Raw genomic sequence first — 21,481 nt, 5'->3', positions numbered from 1 at the left:
AAAACTGAAACTGCAGGAAGAGAGGAGTGACACAGCCAATGGAAAGAGAGGGGGGGAAAGAGAGACGAAGTGCGGAAGAACTAAAGACTGAGAGACAGATTCATTTGTCTGATATCGTACTCATTCATCATCTAAATCAAGGTAAGTTTAGGCACCATCTCTAATGCTTCTTATTATCTGATTGTGTGGTTTTTATGTTTGAAAATGGTTTAAAGTAAATAAAGCTATGATTAGTTTCTTCTGAACTCTATTCATCCAAACCATAATCTTAACAAAAGGTCTTAAAATATCTTCACATCCTCTATTACACAATATAGTGACTGGTGAAAGCTTGTTTTGATAGTGAAGCAGATTGATAAGAATTATCTTTGTGTGATGTCTTACAGTATATATTTATGATATATCCAGCCATACTTTATATAAAATACACAAAACCCAGCTATTGGTTTAAATTTTAAATCTGAAAATGACAATGATCCAACCATGGGTGGTGATACAACATTTGGGGTTGGAAATAACCAAGCATAGGTTATTTTAAACCCAGCCGTTGGGTTTGTCCGTATTTTACGCAATCAAGGGCTGAAAAGAAACAAAATTATTTTTAGTGCGCAAATTCAGTAAAGTAACAAGTGGCATAAAGCTAACACGCACACACGCACCTGCAGAAGTTTTTTTATCCGTTTGTGGTTTGTATTGTTGAACTCACTATATTTCATTTGCACAGGTGTCATTCCAGTGAACAAATGTTTACCCCAGTCAAAAAAAATATTTAAATGCTTACTGAACATACAGTGATAATAATATATCAATGAGTGACGTTTATTATTGTCAAACTTGCATTTCTTGTAAATCCAGTGATGTGACGTAATTTGCAGACACTGAAAACATGCTCTGGCATGAAACAAAGGAACTACTTCAAAACTGAAACAATGTGGTTTCATTAGCTTTATGAATGGGTGGTAAAAACTTATATTTACATTTATGGCAGACACGTTTATCATTCAGTCTGTATGTTTTTTCTCACTATATGCATGTTCCCTGGGTTAGATTCATGATCTTTGCATTGCTAATGCAATACTCTACAAGTTCAGCTACAAGAACACTACACCTAATAAAATAAACCTATATTTACGGTCAATGTTGGGGGTAACGGATTACAAGTAAACTGCATTATGTAATAATATTACTTTTCTGAAGTAAAAAGTAACGCATTACTTTATAAATGCACACATAAGTTACTTTTTAAAAAAGTAGTGCAAGTTACTTTTCAGTTTAATTAATTTGATTTAAAAAATAAAGAATGTACTGAATTGAACTGAACATAGTCACGTACACTGTAAAAAAAATCCGTAAAAATTACAATGTTATTGCAGCTGGGTTGCGGGTAATTTACCGTAGTTTTAAATTTATGTTATTTACTGGCAAGAGTTTGTTCAAAGTTAAATAAATTTTAAATATTAACAAGTCTTTATCTTAACAGAATAAATCTATACAATAACAGTCTCGTGCAAAGCATTCTGGGAACCAGAAATCATCATCAACCTTTTTCTGTTTTTTGCTTCAGATTTTGTTTCCCAGAATGTTTTGCTTTATGCTGTTTTTTTAGTTTTACTCTGTAAAGACAAAGACTTGTAAATGTTTAATGTTTAACTTTGAACAAAATGTTGCCAGTGGAGAGCATGAGTTTAAATCTACGGTAAATTACCGGCAACCCAGCTGCAATTTCTACGGAATTTTTTACAGTGTACAATTACGCACACTATTCGTGCGCGCTCGAGCGGGGATAGTGTAAGTCAGAAACGGTGATGGCAGTCCAGAGTTTGACATTTTTGCGATGGAAAATGCAATTTCTGAATGCAAAATTTCTCAGTCATAAAAAACTGCAATGCCTGAAAGAGATCAAGCCTCAGCAAAATAAAAAAAAGTAATGCAAGCATTACTTTCCATGAAAAGTAACTAAGTACCGCAATTAGTTACTTTTTGGGGAGTAACTTAAGGGGCTGTCCACACGGAGACGCGTATCACTGTATACGTATAAATTTGTTATCGTATTGGCGTTTCATCCACACGGATCCGGCGTTTTGGGAGACTGAATCCGCTATTTTTTTAAACCGGGTCCTACAGTGGATAAATCTGACACCGACCCCCTTACGGTTTCGTCTGTACAGCCAATCCGTATATTTTGTGAAGCGAAAACATCATCGCATCACGTGTCGGAAGCGTCACACGTAACAGCAACAACAATAACGGCGGACTACGTGATTGTGTTCGTGCTACAGAAGCTACTAAAGCCTACTAGCTTTATTACAGCAAAATCTATTGCTTCTATGCAATTGTGGTGACCAACAAGCGATAATAGACAACACCATACGTTGGTTATGCGCATGCTCAAAGTCTTCTCCGTGTATAGTGTATATCTGTGGCACAATTACAGCGCCCCATACTGGTCCGGCATATATACTACACCGCTTTCAGTCGGTTTCAGTGGTTTCGTGTTTACGGATAATTTTTTAGAACAAGGAAAAAAATGATCGGATAGGGAATGCACCGGCTTCGTGTGGACATAGCCTAATAATGCAATGCATTACTTTTAAAACGAACTATCCCCAACACTGCTGACAGTTATCAGACAGTGTTATGGTAAAAATTAATAAAAAGTCATGAGCCATACACAATACTCAACCTCAGGATGGTCCAGAGAGATAACCTATCTCTGTTAGAAGTGTAACTGAATGTTTATACTCAATGCTCTAAGTGAAGTTATAAAAAGTCAAATGTGCATCTGTCCTGTCTACACTATGAATGTAATGTGTTTAGATGTTGACAGTGGTGGGTGAAGATGCTTTGGTCCCCAGACAGAGGAGTAGACTGCCTGTGCTGTGTGCCTTCGCTCTCGCGGCTCTAGCGTTGGTCTTTGCTCTTCTGCTGGACACTGAGCAATTCAATGAGAGAGCAAGACTGGTCGTTTTATGCATTGCCGTTGAAACAACACTTTATAGCACGTGCTTGTTTGCAGAGGAGTGGATTAACCATTCAAAGCAACGGTTAGAAACCAACCTTATGTTTTCTTTTTATATATAAAATCATGCAGTTCTTTTTTTAATATATAATGTACAATATATTGCTACTGGTATTGTTAAACACTGCCTGAAACTTTCCTGCTCTGTTACAGGTATCATGGTAAAATAAGTCGGATCTTTCAGGAATGCTTCAATAGGCATGTCATTCTGGGAGTGGTTCTTATCTTCCTGCAGCTAAAGTTGGGCGGAGGTTCATTTTCTTATGAACAACTGAGCACCGCATGCCTTACATGTGCTGTTTACCTGTTCTCTAAAAGCATGGGGATTCTGGTAAGAATTATCTTGTCTTTGTGTCATCAGATCACTGTCACTGTCAAACAATGTCCACGCACTTGGATTGTCTGAACAGGTGTTCATTTATTGCAACACTGTAAAAATATTTTGCTTTTTTAAGGTACTTTCAAATGAGCTTTACCAGTCATTTTAAGTTACCATTTAAATTGTATTTTTATTATTCAAAATTAATTAAACAATTTCAGCATATTTTATAGACTTGTAAAACCAGTTTAATAGTGTATGACAAAGGAATGTAACACATCTGATTTTACTATGGTTCACACAAAAATATCAAATAATATATGACCCCTGACCACAAAACCAGCCATAAGGGTAATTTTTTCTGAAATTGAGATATATACACCATCTGAAAGCTGAAAAAATAAGTTTTCCATTGATGTATGGTTTGTTTTAAAAATTGTTGTTAATCCAACAAACCTCATTTCACTACTAAAATATTACTGTGTTATTTGATAGATCAAAATGAAATTGCTGATCCAAATACCCACATAATTATAAGTGAAAATCATGGAAAGTATTAAGATATTATGACTGTACCTTTTAATATGTTTAGTTTATAGGACATTTACAAAATATCTTCATGGAAAATAATCTTTACACTGTAAAAAGTTAAAAGTTCGTTATTTCAATTACATCTTTTTGTAAGTTTATATAACTTAAATTAAAATTTAGGCGTTAACTATTAATGTAATTAAGCTGATACAACTTTTCACTTTCACTGTAAAAAAATGCAGCATGAAGTTAAAACAACTTGGTTTGGCAAGTCAAAATTGACATAAAAAATTAAGTTATCGTATTTTCCGAACTATAAGTTGCATCAGTCAAAAATTTGAAGAGGAAAAAAGTTTTGAACAGGAAAAAACATACACTGTAAAGATTTTGCTGTAATTATGCAGCTGGTTGCCAGTAACTTACTGTAGAAGATAAAAACTGAAAATGTTTTATGTTCATTTAACTTTGAACAAACTGTTGCCAGTAAATAACGTAAAATCTACAGTAAGTTACTGGCAGCTAGTTGCCAGTAATACCCAGTAATACTGTAATTTCTACAGACATTTTTACAGTGAAAAGTCGCACTGGACTATATGAATCCACTGAATCCATTAAATTACATAAATACAGGAGCAGCACAGAGCGGACTCCTGCGGATGTAGACGGTAATGGTTTCTCTTGGTTCATATGAAATAATTTTGACGTATAAGTTGCACCTGACTACAAGTTCCAGGACCCGCCAAACTATGAAAAAAAGGTGACTTGTAGTTCGGAAAATACGGTAAAAAAAATATTATATACATATATACATACAGTATGTTGATTTGACAAAAATGCTGCATTTTTTGAAGTGTAGGATATTAAAAGGGACACTGCCACACTTTTTGAAAATAGGCTCATTTTCCAGCTCCCATACCGTTTTGGAATCCATTCAGCTAATTTCTGGGTCTGGCCGCGGTATCACTTTTAGAATTTGATTAGACCATTTAGCATCGCGCTCAAAAATAACCAAAGAGTTTCGATGGAAAATTAAAAGTTGGGATTTTACACCAGAATGAGAGTATAATTCCTTATATAGGCCAAGAAAATCGAACTTTTAATTTTCCATCGAACCTCTTTGGTTATTTTTGAGCGCGATGCTAATGGTCTAATCAGATTCAATGGATTATGCTAAGCAATGCTAAAAGTGGTACAGTCAGACCCGGTAAAAATTAAATGTTTAACTCTAGGAGAGCTGGAAAATTAGCATATTTTCAAAAAAGTGGAAAAACGTAATAATTTTGACCCATACAATGTATTATTTGCTATTGTTACACTATAAAAAATGCAGATGTTTTGTCAAATCAACATATTTTATGCTACTTTCATTTAAAAATGAAGTTAATTATAATTATAAGTCAAAACTTAAAATAGTAGGTTGAATTGACGAAACCAAATTGTTTTAACTTCATGCATGCTGCATTTTTTTACACCCATGCTATTTAAGACTTGTTTTGTGGTCCAGGGTCACATTTGTAATAGTGAAGTCATGGTAGCAAACACACAGAGAACTTGTTTCATGGTCATGAAGTTATTGTGCAAAATGGTCAGCAATAACAAATTATTTCAGTTGATATCAATTCAGTAATTGTATTTACATCAAACACAAGCTGTCCCGGTGCTTTAACCTCTTTTTTTTAAACCACTTTCCAAAAGTCCAGTTGACCACTTAACTAAACCAATGTCCGTAGTTCTCTGGAATACTGAGAATTTGTATTAACAGAACAATGTTAGGGAAATACGTAATGGGTAATCCCCATGTCTTTATATGTTATATTTATCTGTTCTGGCAGGGCCCTACTCCTGTGGAGATCTCAGAAATCTGTGAAGTAAGGAAAATGAATGTGGCACATGGCTTGGCCTGGTCTTTCTATACAGGCTACCTGAAATTTGTGCTTCCAGGTACATTTGCACTCATGAGACATTTCTCATCATGCACTGTAAAAAAAAAATCCGTAGAAATTACAATGTAATTGCAGCTGGGTTGCCGGTAACTTACCGTAGATTTAAATTTATGTTATTTACTGGCAAGAGTTTGTTCAAAGTTAAATACATTTTAAATATTAACAAGTCTTTATCTTTACAGAATAAAACTATACAATAATAGCCGCATGCAAAGCATTCTGGGAACCAGAAATCATCATCAACCTTTTTCTGTTTTTGTTTCAGATTTGGTTTCCCAGAATGTTTTGCTTAATGCTGTTTTTTTGTTTTGTTTTACTCTGTAAAGACAAAGACTTGTAAATGTTTAATGTTCATTTAACTTTGAACAAAATGTTGTCAGTAAATAACATAAATTTAAATCTACGGTAAGTAACCGGCAACCCAGCTGCAATTTCTACAGATTTTTTTTACAGTGTAGATTTAAATGTATGTTATTTACTGGCAAGAGTTTGTTCAAAGTTAAATACATTTTAAATATTAACAAGTCTTTATCTTTACAGAATAAAACTATACAATAACAGCCTCATGCAAAGCATTCTGGGAACCAGAAATCATCATCAACCTTTTTCTGTTTTTGTTTCAGATTTGGTTTTCCAGAATGTTTAGCTTGATGCTGTTTTTTTGTTTTGTTTTACTCTGTAAAGAGAAAGACCTGCAAATGTTCAATGTTCATTTAACTTTGAACAAAATGTCGCCAGCAAACGACACAAATTTAAATCTGCGGTAAGTTACCGGCAACCCAGCTGCAATTTCTGCAGATTTTTTTTACAGTGCACTCCTTACTGTAAAGGATGTGCTGTAATTATGCAGCTGGTTGTCGGTAACTTACTGTAGAAGATAAAGACTGAAAATGTTTCATGTTCATTTAACTTTAAACAAACTGTTGCCAGTAAATAACATAAATGTAAAATCTACAGTAAGTTACTGGCAGCTAGTTGCCATTAATACACAGTAATACTGTAATTTCTACAGACATTTTTAACAGTGTACGTACTGTGAACCGATGCATTATTTACTCAAATAAATGCAGCAACACATTTAAAGGCCTCTGGATCTGTGGATAAAACAGTCGGAAAAATACCCCAAAAAGTCATTTTTTGTGATTTACAATTTTAAAATCATCATATGTAATGTAAAGAACATTATGTCCAAATATAACTTTGATATCTTTAATATAGACTGAGTAAGATCACGTCAGGGATTGAAAATAAAATGAAATCAACGATCGAAGTTAAAGTTAGATGCTCCTGGATTTTGCAGACAGTCACATTTATCTGAGGAGCCAGAAAAGCACGAGCTATTACTTATGACCACCAGAGGGCAGCACAGGCACATTATTTACCCTCAAACACCTAAATGCAAATTTAAAATGTGAAGCAGGCCTTCTGGGATGCTGAATGCATGGATGAAAATGCTGGATCTGTTAATTTTAAAAGTCTATATTTGAAAGTCTATAAGAATTCAGAAAAGTCTTTGTGTCAGTAAAGATCTTGTTGTATAGTGTAGATATCAAAAGAGAAGCCCAATTGTAGTTCAAATACTTTTAATCACGAGTAACCTGCAGATTGGAAAGTTTCTGTGTAATTTTACCAACACTCAACTCTATTCTGTATCACATCAACCTGAGTTTATTGTGAGAGATTAACATCTCTTTCAATATCTATTCTGTCTTCATCTGCAGAACTAGAAAACAAGGTCACAGAGTACGCCACAAGGAATCAACTGAATTCTCCTCGCCTCCATATTCTTCTACCCCTCAACGCCGCAGCCCCAAACAAACCAGAAGACGATGACAATCATGTGGTCTTCCACGAGAACCTTCCAGAACTGGAGCTGAATAGAGCAGGTGTGCGACAACGTAGCTACAAGAACAGCATCTATAAAATCACGGGCGAGAACAATGAGGTGGGGAGTTTTACCAGATACGAGATTTAGTTTCATATATTTGTGTTTTGGTTACTTTAAAAAGCAAGTGAAAATAAAGAAAGTGTTTACCCATTTACTCATCCTCAAGTTATTTTAAACATGTATCCATTTCTTTGTTCTGCTGAACACAAAGGAAGATATTTGAGTAATGTCTGTAACCAAAGCGTTTATGACTTAGTATTGTTTTCTTAGTTCCTTAGAATTTGTTTTTCTTACTATGGAAGTCAATGGTGATCCAGTATTCTGCTTGCTTATAAATATCTCCCTTTTTTGTTCAGCAGAACTAATCAATTTATACAGGTCTGTAACAATTTGAAGGTGAGTAAATGATGACCGGATTTTTTTTTTAGTGAACTATACTTTTAATGGGAGTGATATTTTTATTTTTGACATGGAATAAATGGACTTAAACATACAAAAAGCCATGTTTAAGTTAAAAGTAATAAAAAAGTCCACTGATACATCCTTCCACAAAAAACAGTTCACTATCCAGTCACCACTTGCTTACTTTTTTCTTATCCTCTGTGGGAGACTTTAAAGGGGCCATTTCACAAAAGTTTTTAAATATGAAAAATAAATCTTTGATGTCCCCAGAGTATGTATGTGAAATTTTAGCTCAAAATATCATATAGATAATTTATTATGTAAGGAATAATTGACAAACAAGGTGCACCGCGGGTGTGCATTATTTTCAAATAATTAAAAGGACCGGAGTCAGTTATTCCTCTTATACCACAGTTACAACAAACATTGCTCTGGTGCCTATTTTTAAGACATTTGACAAGTTAGGTGTGCGGTTATCAGAAATTAACGCATACCCACGAAACATTTCTCAGCCAATCAGAATACAGCATTCAACAGACCCGTGGTATAAAGCATTTTAAAATTGACACTGTGTATTTTGGGTGTCTTTTAAAATGCAAATAAATTGATCTCTGCACTAAATGGAAGGGCTGTGGTTGGATAGTGCAGATTAAGGGGTGGAATTATTATATTAAGATCCCCTTCTGACATCACAAGGGGAGCCAGATATTATTGACCTATTTTTCACATGCTAGCAGAGAAACTTAGTTACTAGGTTGATCTTTTTCACATTTTCTAGGTTGATAGAAGCACTGGGGACCCAATTATAGCACTTAAACATGGAAAAAGTCAGATTTTTATTATATGTCCCCTTTTATTTTATATAGAGTATATTGCAAAAGTCAGGAGTTGCTTCCAGATTTATATTAGTTACAAAAATAACCAAACACTATGAAATATTCTTGATTTTAGTTGTTTAGCTTACACTATATACCCAGACAAGTTGAATTTAAACAAAAAAATGTTGCCCTAAAAAATTAAGTAATGTGAACTAAAACGTGAGTACATTTAACTTCAAATTTCTAGTAATTCCAACTTAATTTAGTAAGTTAAATAAACTTAATTTTATGTTGATTTAATTTGTAATATCAATTGTTCTGTCCACCAGATCCTCAGTTAACAGAGTTCAAATATTTTCTATTTTTAATTCATTTATATTATTTTTGGGAGTGGTTTCCCAGACAGGGATTAGCTTAAACCAGGACTAGGCCTTAGTTTAATTAGGAAATATAACTAGTTTTAAAAAACATGTCCATGTCCATAACACAAAATATTAAGTGATGTTTACTTTATTATCTAAGTAAAGACAATATCATATAATATGGGTTAACAGTGTATTTTAAAGTTTTCTCTTACTTTTAATCATTTGAAGTCATCTTAGAAGTTTGTTAAGGCCTTTGTAAAATATAGCATCATCAATTTTTGTTTTACTTTAACTTAAAATAACTGGTCCCCCGGTTGAAAAACACTGGTTTGAGGCCATCACCAGCTTTGTTTTAATGACCATACATCTTTATTTTTCACTTTCTTTATTAAGATACAATAAGAAAATGTACACAAAATTAACACATCTTTAACTCTTTTGAGGAAACTGAAGTCCTGAATTCATTAGATTTAAATGAGAAATCAGAATTTAATTTAATTTTGGATTAAGACGACCTGCATATATTGATCAAGTGTAAGTGGATGTCTCACTAAAAATGACACTTTAGCTTTATCATTTTATTGTTTTTTTAATACTGCATACAAATGGTTTCCTGTATTTTCTGGATGTATTCTAATAGAGACAGAGAAATAGTGACCAGATGTCCCCGTTTTCCGGGGACAGTTCCGTTGTTTGGTGTTCAGTTCTCCATAAACCCACAACAATAAATGAAAACATTTAAAAGAGTTTTGTCCCCGATTGTAAATTCACAAACAATAACAAATAAGTTTTTTTAAAGATATTTTAACCATTGAACTAGGACATGTTCCTACTTGTTATTTAAAAAATCTGGTCACCTTATCAATATACCATTGCAAAAACAACTCATCTAAGGTGACATACATAGTGGCATAAGAGTTCCACATAAATGTACAGTATAGTGTGCCATCTGCGCAACTTTAAATGCAGCTGAACCTTAATATCTAAACTGCAAAAATGTGCACTGCAGTTGAAATGAAATGAATGTCTTACTTTCTCTTTTGTGTTTTGATACCAAGACGTATTACTGTGTTTTGGAATACGCCACACCACTGCAGACACTGTATCAGATGTCCCAGGACAGAAACGCAGGGTTTGGGGAAAAAGAACGAAAAGAACAAGTCTTGCTTTTCTACAGAACCCTCAGCCAAATTCTGGAAAATTCTCTGGAGTGCCGGAATCGATTCCGTCTCGTGCTGATCGACGGTGAGATTTATTCTTATCATTAAATTCATCACATAAAATCTCTATGAACTGACTAGTATTCACTTTCTAGAGATTTTGTTCATGTTTAGAAGTACACGGCCTAAACTAACACGGATCAATGGGTCTGTAAAGCATGAATTTGTTGTTAGTAGTCATTGGGATCATATTTTGAAGCATTTATTTTTTCCAGTCATGGTTCCTGAAGCCATTGAAGAACTAGGAAATATCAATACATTTTAAATACTGATTTCAAGACCTGGGATAGAGAGATGTTTATAAGTCATGGATATTCATAGCGAATACATTTCAACAGAGAATGGTCATTTTAGGGACCAGAAATGGTGTGCTGTCTCTTGATTTTTTTAAAAGTTTTAATGGTAGGGCTGCATAACAATTATTCGCAAATAATCGTTTGCAAAATAAAAGTTTTGTTTACATGTATAAATACACACACGTCCATGGATATATTTAAGAAATATTTACATGTGTATATACATGTTTATATTTATATAAAAATAGAAATAATTAATATAGAAATATTTTTTCTTCAAATTATACATATGTGTGTTTGTGTATTTATTTATACATCATTATTACACAGTACACACACATATATTATGTAAACAAAAACTTTTATTTTGCAAACGATTGTTACAATTTATCGTAATGCATCCCTAATTCATTGTAAATCTAAAATCTGGTTAATATTCAGTATTTGTATACACTATAAAAAAAGCCTTGTTCACTGAAAAAAAAGATTCATTCAATTTACTCAATTTTTTAACGTAAGTGGTTACAATCAATTTATTTAGGCTACATTTAAACTAAAGTTTTTGTTTGGTTTTTCAATTTTTTGTTTAAATGTAGCTTAAATAAATTGATTGCGACCACTTACCACAAAAAATTTAGTAAATTGAATGAATCCGTTTTTTTCAGTGTTTCACGTACATTTTTAAGTTGAACCAACTTGAATTTACAATTAATTTCAACAATCAAATTGAAATTACAATTCATTCAAACTTTCTTGACTGGTGAGGAGTTGCTATAAATTATAAAAATTAAGTTGAATTATTTCAACTTTATTTTTATCATTTGTGGCGGCAACTCACTCGTCGGGAAAGTTTAAATGAATTGTAATTTTAAGGTTGATTCAACTTAAAAATTTAAGTGCACCAAGGAATTTTTACAGTCTTAAAAATTCAAGCCATGCTGTTCAGTGTCCATTACTCATTTTCACAGATGAGCATACAGATGAGCCACATTACCTCTCCAAAGAGATCATTAAGCACCTGAATCAACAGAAAGGAGAGATACACATGAATCCAGTCCAAGAGCATGCGGATCTGGCCCATCCACTTCCAGAAGAGGGTGCCGTGGGAGATTTTAATCGTGCTTTGGATGATGCCTTTCCAGAAGATCAGATGAACAGCTTACCAACCCTCATGTTTAGCCTCCCTAGATCATTGAGATCAGGTCCAGTAGAAACTACTGATGATTACGGACAACATGGCGCAAGAAGATAGACTCATGTGGGACCAACAAATTAGGAAATATGGGAAATAAAAGCAAAATATGCACTTTACTTGCGTGGCCACTGATTTCTTCTTTGCATGGGCTCAGTCCTGAGTTTATGCAATGTTAGTGTTAAAGGTGTCAAAGAATGTGTTGAACTTTTATAATTAAGTGCAAAATGATCCAGAGACGGTTTTATATGTCCATTTACAACATTTTTCCTTAGAAGTGGCTGTTATTGCCTTATTTGGAAGGGTCATGAATAATAATGCTGAGCTCTGCTCTGATTGGCTGTTTTACAGCAAGGTTCCTGAGGCTCATGCAGTATACCACATTAGTAAACAGACCTATGTTTGAGCCTGTATCAGACGAAGATATAGATTTTGAAGAACAACCAACTGTTCTTAGGGTGCTTTCACATCTGTAGTTTGGTTCATTTGCTCTGGACCAAAAGCAAAAAATACATTGTACTTTTTTAGCGGTTTTGGTTCCTTTTCACACCACACTGATTGCTTTGGTCCGAACCAGTTGAAACTAACCAAAATGCAGTCATGTGATAACATCCACATCACAAGCCACCACATTACCGAGGCTCCGCACCTCCTTGCAACTCCAGGTATGTTCGCGATCTGCCGTTGTGCTAATATTGCTAATAGAATCTGTCAACAAACACTTCCTCATTCCATAATGCACAACGCAGCTGACTACAGCATCTGGTTTAGTCCAAAAATGTGCAGTACTTTTGCAGTTAGGTCTGTTTGATGTCGGATTGCGTTCTCGCCACAAACAAACCCCTCCATAGTTCGTTTGAAAAGCGTACCACTTGTTTGGTTCGAGTTTGATTGCTATCAAACTCTGGCATGATTCAACTGAACTAAACAAGGCAGGTGTGAAAGCACCCTTAGTTATGGACGTTTCTGAGTGGTAAGTTTTATTTTTAAGTACACTGTAAGAAATTCCGTAGAAATTGCAGCTGGGTTGCCGGTAACTTACCGTAGATTTAAATTTATGTTATTTACTGGAGACTTTTTGTTAAAAGTTAAATGAACATTAAACATTTACAAGTCTTTGTCTTTACAGAGTAAAACTAAAAAAACAGCATCAAGCAAAACATTCTGGGAAACAAAATCTGAAGCAAAAAACTAAAAAAGGTTGATGATGATTTATGGTTCCCAGAATGCTTTGCATGAAGCTGTTATTGTATAGTTTTATTCTTTAAAGATAAAGACTTGTTGATGTTTGGGATTTATTTAGCTTTGAACAAACTCTTGCCAGTGAGTGGCGGGAATTTGAATCTACGGTAAATTACCGGCAAACCAGCTGCAATAACATTGTAATTTCTACTGAATTTTTTTACAGTATGGACCTGCAAAATATAACTGTAATGTCAATTTCAGCCTGATTTCACGAGAATTCATACATATTTTACGAGTAAGATAATTCGTATTCATACGAAGTTAATCGTGCTAAAACGTAGGATTCTCATGAAAAAATAACAACAATAAAACCCAACCCCTAACCCCGCACCTAACCCCAACATCACAGGGGTCAAGGCAGATCATACATAAAAAAATTACGCATGTGGTCGCATGAATTAAAACGTATGATTCTAATGAAATAAAATCAACAATAAAACCCAACCCCTAACCCTGCACCTAACCCCAACGTCACAGGGGTCAAGACAAATTGTACAAAAACTTACGAATAGTCATATGAATTAAAACGTACGATTCTTATGAAAAAAAATAACAATGAAACTCAACCCCTAACCCAGCACCTAACCCCAACATCACAGGGGTCAAGGCAAATCGTACAAAAACTTACGAATGTGGTGGTATAAATGAATTGAAATTAGCCAACTCGTAAAATTGTACGAATTCTCGTGAAATAGCTACCCAGTCTCACAAAGTTTCGTGATAGTCACGTTTTTTTTTATTCTTTTTTCGTGCTATTATCACGAATTTTCACGTTTTTCGTGATCGTATAACAAATTCCTGTTTTCGTGTGATTATCATGTATTGGTTACTCAACTGCTTTTTCCTATTTTTAAACCATTGTCGCTTCGGTTTAGGGTTAGATTTGGTGTTTGCATTAGAATGTCACTTTATATATTGGTTTATACTATTTTTTCGGACTTATTTTTTTATAGACATTTCATCGGACGCACGTGATACACGTCTGGATCCGAACCTTACTTCCGATTTCGTTTTTTTTAATGGTCTGACTAGTTGCTAAACTGATATCTTGAACAAATGCCTCGTCGAAAATAACAAATGTTTTGGTTTCCTATGTAACCTATGTGTTGTTTTTTGCTTGTTATATAAATAAACTACGTTTAAAGAACTTTGTTGTTATTTTTGCTTAGCGGAGTTTACCGGAAATTACGTGCGGACCGCGACAGCCGCTTGTTTATGTTGTTACTGCTGAAACCGTCTATATGTCGCCTGGCGTTAGGGTTAGAGTTGGGTTTGGTTAGGGATGTCATTTTATGTAAATCTAACCCTAACCCGAAGCGACAGTGGTAAGAAAGTGGGACAAAGCAGTTGAGTAACCAATGCGTGATAATAGCACGAAAAAAAATTGACTATATAACAAAATTTCGTGAGACTGAGCTGGAAATAGCGTTGGTAATTTAATGTTGGGGCATACATCACGACTGTAAAATCACAGTTGGTGTAATATTGAGATTGGTCTGTTTTCCAGCAGTCTTTTGCATGCATGAGGTTTCATTAGAAGGACGAAAAAATCATATTTGATGCTCACGATATGTCATTACCATGTACGCAACTCATCTATGCCTAGATAAATACAGTTTTACATTCTATGGCACCTTTAAATGTTATTAATTCACTAATAATTAACATGTCCTCAAGTTTCTCAGTGACTTTATCAGTTCCAATATAATTAATTGTCACTTCATTTGCAGTAAATTTTATTGGTGCTCACACCACATTTTATAGGTCAATTACATTAGGTAATTTACTCCAAAAATGCTCTTTGTCTTGGTTCAATAAGAAACGTTTAACATCCACAGAAACTTTTTTGTTGCACGAAAAGTTATGGGAGATGTTTGAATCAGTGAAAGTCTCATATAAAGTCTCGGTTCAGATTTTCCTGTGAAAGATCTTTCCTTATTCTTTATACAGAAAATATCATCAATACATCCTTGTTGTTTCCAGGGAAACAACTTTCCTTGTTTCAACTGCATTATTTTCCATCCCCGTGGCAAAACATTTACACAGTGAATGAGAGAGACGGGTTAAAACAAGTTTTGGTGACCAACACACGAGTCATTTTTAAAACTGAGATACAAGATTCAACTTGAATCACACCAAATATTTGTCCTACAAATACTAGAGTTTATCAACTGTAAAGTGTTCTAATTTGGTTAATTTTCAGTATTTGAATAACACTGTAAAAAAACATTGCTGCCTTAAAATTTAAAAAAAAGTCATTTTAACTTACTATTATTTATCTTGGCTATGAGTTGGAGATGAGTTGTTATAACTACAGGTGAGTTGTAACTTATAAAATATAGTTGGAAAAAGTCAAGTTGAAAAGTTGTAGCAACTCATCTCTCCAGATAAATAATAGTAAGTTGACATGACTTGTAAATCAATTGATTTAACAAAAAATTTAGGGCAGCAAAGTATTTTTTACAGTCAAGCAAGTTTCCTGATCTGATGCAATTTAATAAGCGGGTTGACACACAGTTTTTTTCTGACACTTGGTTGATAAAAAAAACCCCACAGTCATTTTCCTTAAACCTGCTTATTACTTTTATAAAATGTGTATGTGAAAGAATAATTATGTAAAATGTATTTATGGTTTAAACAAGTTTTCAAACTAAAGAACAAACAAACATTTAATTTTAATAGCAGAGGAATTTCAAAAATCACTAAATGGTTTACATGTCACATAGATAGTTAAGATCAGTTACTCATTCATCCAAACAGCTGACCTAAAAAAGATGTCTGTCAGGTTTCACTTTGACATTGATGGATGACCGTCACGAGTTTAAATCTTGGCTACTCTCTTCACATATCACAATGTGCAACATAGGCAGAACTAAACTATTTCCTATATTTCTAAAAATAAAATGAGTTTAGGTCACATGAATATATTTTTTGAAAGCTAAAGAAAGTTTAAGCACATTTAAAAAAACAGATGGGCGCCACTGATAAAATCTAATCACATTACTAATGCTAGCCTACTGCCAAAGATATCAAGATTATATTTTCATAAAATGTTCTTTACATTATGCAGGATGATTTTATAGAAAATAGTAATTCACAAAAAATGACTTTAACTGGTCTCACTTATTGCAAGAAACATTCAGAGGTTTCCTTTGAAGTTACTCAAACTTTGGCCCACAACGTTAACTCTGATTCCTTTTTTGGTCACTCATGAATATTGCAGTCCATTTATTTACATAGAAGAACTTTTGAGAAGTTACAAACTCTTAACCAGTTCCTCAGTCTCACGAGATAATTCTTCTGAAACCTACAGTGGTGCACTGTGACATCACAGCTCTGCCCAGAGGCGATGTGGTTTGGGTAACAGAGAACAAAGGTGAGATCACAGCGAAAAGTCCCACAACGTGACTCAGAGCCACACAAACACCAAGAAGTTGATGATTTATGCTGTAAGCGTCAGTAATGGCAAACGTGTGTTCAATCACGTCCTGTCATAGCAACCCCTCCCCCCCCAAAAAAAACACTAAAAATGTAGGTTTTACATTTAAAGCAGGTAAAAACATGTGAAAAAGTTTGAAATTATTTTTATTATACATTGTAATTAATTTAGTAAACCAATTGCATTTAAAATCCTCACAATATGACACTAATAGTGAACTAGAAAAGCCTGAATTTGTTTTGGTTCTTCTGCTTTTACAGTATGAGGATGTTTCATTGTCAGAGCTGTTAAACCGGGTTTTACTTACAGTACACACTTTTAGTCATGTGAGTCTCACCTGTGCATAACCATTACTCATCCGAATCACTTTTTAAAAGCCCCTTTTTATACAGTATATCCTTGTTCTGTTCTGTCTGTGTATGATGCAAGAAAATGTCTTTGAATTGACAACATTTTCATTACTTTGTATAACATATTATACTATAACCTCTATATTACCTACCTATAACCTTATTAATCTTTACTATTTACATTGATAATTGATATCATGTCATACAGAAACGCCAATGGTTTGTGACTTGCAAATCAGAGTTGATAAAAAAAAAACATTTAAGTCAGCAACTATCTTTTTTGTGCATTCATTAATAATTTTTAATTATAAATATTTTATGACCTCATATCGACTAAGAAATGCAATAGGCGAATTAAAAATGTATTTGTCACAATGCAGAACAATCTAGATAAAAATTCTGCAGTATACTTTAGTATTAACTACTCTGTAAAAATATTTTTGCACTTAAATTTGTACGTTTTATCAACTAGGATTTACAAGTTATTATCTTGACAAGTGATAAGTTGTTGTAACTTATTAAATCAAGTTGAATTTGCAATAGTTATATCAACTTTATTTTATAAGTTATAGTCATCACATCATCACTGGTCACAGTTAAAATTTTAAAAGCAAAAAATATATTTAAAAGTGTATAGTATATTTTTAGTAGGCCTACTTGCTGCATACTAGTAATCTGAACTAACTATATTGAATTTATAAACTGTAGTAAATACTGTAGTGTAAAAAGTTTGCTGTAATTATACAGCTGGTTGCCAGTAACTTACTGTAGAAGATTAAGACTGAAAATTTTTCATGTTCATTTAACTTTGAACAAACTGTTGCCAGTAAATAACATAAATTATTAAACTACAGTAAGTTATAAGAATTTTTTTACAGTATAAGTACAAAACTATAGTAAAGTTTAAAAACACAGTATCTAGGAGTAGTTTTACTACGATAATATTTTTCGTGTGGGAATTTAAGTAAACTATAAGGTGAAAACTTAAAAATATAACAAATATATGACTAATTTTATTTGAATATACAGTATATTGTATGCCATTATACTCAGTGTTTAGTCAACGCAATAGCTATGTTAGGTTGCGCACTACTGAACCGGTTTGATCTAACCAGACTGATTTAACATCAGGAGGGTTTGCGTAATATGGCCAAGAGAAGCCCAACCCACAAACTGATGCAACCCACCGATCATCTGATGTCCTGTATAAATACAGAAAGCAGTGAAAGAGAAGCGACACATTTCATTCTCAGACATTCATGGAAGGATCAATGAAAGTGTTTGTGAAAGAGGAGCTCGAGCTCGCGGGGAATCACTCGATCAAATGGTTTATACACAAGCTTTGCTCTTCGCTAACGGGATGTCCCGAAAAACCGAGCAGCAAAACCTAGCGAACGGTTTAAGGTTTCAGGATTTCATAGCACATAACGAGAGATTACATCCCTGCGGAAGGCTCATGAAAGCAGAAAGCTTATCAAGTGAGTATCTTTACTTCATCTTAAATTATAGAGAAGCCGCCCGGGGCAAGTTGTCACACGGGTAAAGTGCTGTAGGCTACTGTACTATTTTAACATTAAGGTAGACAGTTTCTTCAGAAGAAAGTTTTTAAAAAATGTTTTTGTCAATATATGGTGTTGTATATTTTATAGTTTTATTTTATAAAAAAAGCGCTCAATTAGAATCAATAGACAGAAATTTTCCACATAAAACTGTACTAAAATACTTATTAGCATATTTTATTAGTAAAATTCCTAGATATTATAGTGTTTTTAAGCTTACCATAGTAAATATTAAAGTATACTACAGTACCTAATATAAATAAAATATAAATTAACCAAGTATTTACTAGTAATTTTTATTATATACTATAGTGTACTATACTACAGCATTTGTATGTGGGTTCCCAAGTATACTACAGTACCTAATACAAAATAATACTAAAATATAAATTAAAGTATTTACTAGTAATTTATATAATATACTATAGTGTACTATATAGTGTATACTACAGCATTTGTATGTGGGTTCCCAAGCATACTACAGTACCTAATACAAAAGAATACTAAAATATAAATTAAAGTATTTACTAGTAATTTCTATAACATACTATAGTGTACTATATAGTGTATACTACAGCATTTGTATGTGAGTTCCCAAGTATACTAAAGTGACTAATACAAAAGAATACTAAAATATACATTTAAGTATTTATAGTATGTTATAGAAATTTCTAGTAGTGTACTATAGTGTATACTACAGCATTTGTATGTGAGTTCCCAAGTATACTACAGTGCCTAAGACAAAAAAATACTAAAATATAAATCAAATATTTACTAGTCATTTCTATAATATACTATAGTGTATACTACAACATTTGTATGTGGGTTCCCAAGTATACTACAGTGCCTAATACAAAAGAATTTCTAAAATATAAATCAAATATTTACTAGTAATTTCTATAACATACTATAGTGTACTATATAGTGTATACTACAACATTTGTATGTGAGTTCCCAAGTATACTACAGTATCTAATACAAAAGAATACTAAAATATCAATTATAGTATTCACTAGTAATTTATATAATATACTATAGTGTACTATATAGTGTATACTACAGCATTTGTATGTGGGTTCCCAAGTATACTACAGTACCTAATACAAAACAATACTAAAATATAAATTAAAGTATTTACTAGTAATTTATACAACATCTTATAGTGTACTATATAGTGTATACTACAGCATTTGTATGTGGGTTCCCACTGTGACAACTTACCCCATCTAATGTGACAACTAAATGTGATGTATAAAGGATGCTTAGGCAACTTTTATCGATAGCAAACCATACGCAGTTTCTCATTAAATCCTTAACAAATTTCTTTATGTGTTTTGGATCTTGGAACCAGTTAAAAAAACATTTACTGCAGTAAAACCATGTTAACCACAAAATAAAGTTTTCAAAAACTTAACCATGGTTTTGCTGATAGTAATCAATACACAAAAAAACACAATAAAGCCATGGTTAATTTTCGTAAGGGCATTAACAGAGAGAGCATTAGTTTTCATTTAAATCAATACAATTATAACCATTAAATTCATTACTAGGTCATGATGTGTTGTGTAGTTTTTTTCAGTGTGTCAGTGTAGATCAGGTGATAACACGTGATGCGCATGATAATCATGTAAGGCATAAGTCACAGCAAAACAGCTGATGTTCGTGTGAACTTCCTTTCAGATCATCTGACTTTGCGTTTATTTGCTCACAGGTCTTGGATCTCAGTGCAGTTTGGTGGAGGAAGAAGGCGAAGAGGCTAGTCTTCAGATCGATCTGTCCAAACGCATTGAAAAGTGCCTTTTTCATGCCAAAAAGTCGAGTCTGCGCTGCCAGGAGCTGCGTCTGCCCCGGCGCATGACCGAGCGCGTGGCTGGAGACATCCTGCGCGCGTCCGAGGATGAGCCTTGCGGGATACGCGGGGCTTTGATCCACGTGTTTCTGGATAACAAGGGCGCGCTACAAAAACTGGGCACCGTGACGTCTGATGAGAGTCTCACCCCCACCTTTGAGCTGTCACTCATCTTACAGCCCGATACGGACGGATGGCCGCCGCTGAAAATCCTGTTCGGTTCTGGGAAAAATGTGCTCAGTCTGAGACGGGAATATCGACTGATTAAAAGGAAACTCTACTCATCTGCCACTCCTGTTGTACTTGAATTTTATTAAGACTGATAGGATGTAATGAAATTATAGGGATAAAGGAAAGGATAAACTTTCTTAAAACTATAAAAACAGTTGCACTTTAATTTATATTGTTACATTATGCACTAAATGTTTTAAGAATGTATAACTTTCATATTATTCATTAAGTATTGTATTGGTTAACATAATTCAAATGCCTACATTCACTGATCTGTTAAGCTATATATAAAATGTTAATGACTTAAGTTATTATACTGTAGTTTCGCAGACAAGTCTTAAATCAAGTACTAGACTGAAATGCATGTTTCAGCTGTCTTTATCTGAAAACACGAAATATATTAAAATATTTTAGTGCCATTAATGTCATAATTTAGGCCTAATTTTGACTTAATCTAAGCCTTGTCTGTGAAACTGAGCCATAAAGTGTTAAACTCTGTATAAGACACTACATTGTCACCTGCTTATATTGATGTTACTGTGACATAAGATTTCAAACATGACTTTAAAGGGTGTGCGTTTTGCATGTCTATGGTATTGTTTGCACATTATGATCATTGATATAGGAGGGTTCATATATGAATCATTCAGGTGGTTTACATTGATGGTATTTTTCATTGGAAATTAAAAATGAAAGAGACAAGCTGGTATTGTCTTGCAGAAACCAAAACTACTGAATCATTTGTGACTGGATTTTAAAAGTAACACAATAAAGTGTTTAAAACGAAAATAATACAGTGTTTTTTTTTGTAGACT

The 21,481-nt window shown here is 33.6% G+C and overlaps 2 protein-coding genes across 2 annotated transcripts; both read left to right on the top strand.

Moving 5' to 3' along the window:
• Positions 1-12,112, top strand: sting1 (stimulator of interferon response cGAMP interactor 1). The gene is made up of 7 exons (XM_055177266.2): positions 1-141; positions 2,818-3,044; positions 3,173-3,350; positions 5,702-5,810; positions 7,534-7,757; positions 10,344-10,530; positions 11,770-12,112. Exons 2-7 carry the CDS (start codon positions 2,818-2,820, stop codon positions 12,051-12,053), a joined length of 1,209 nt encoding a protein of 402 aa, XP_055033241.1. The 5' UTR covers positions 1-141; the 3' UTR covers positions 12,054-12,112.
• A 6,140-nt stretch (positions 12,113-18,252) lies between these two features.
• Positions 18,253-21,449, top strand: LOC129421750 (DNA damage-inducible transcript 4-like protein). Its single transcript, XM_055177274.2, has 2 exons — positions 18,253-18,505; positions 20,298-21,449. The coding sequence occupies exons 1-2, from the start codon at positions 18,352-18,354 to the stop codon at positions 20,750-20,752; spliced, it is 609 nt and encodes a 202-aa protein (XP_055033249.2). The 5' UTR covers positions 18,253-18,351; the 3' UTR covers positions 20,753-21,449.
• The last annotated feature ends 32 nt before the right edge of the window (positions 21,450-21,481 follow it).

The sequence above is a fragment of the Misgurnus anguillicaudatus genome, chromosome 16, assembly GCF_027580225.2.
Source record: "Misgurnus anguillicaudatus chromosome 16, ASM2758022v2, whole genome shotgun sequence".
NCBI lineage: Eukaryota > Metazoa > Chordata > Actinopteri > Cypriniformes > Cobitidae > Misgurnus > Misgurnus anguillicaudatus.
The sequence above is the reverse complement of the archived record's forward strand: the minus strand, read 5'-3'. Positions and strand labels throughout refer to the sequence as shown.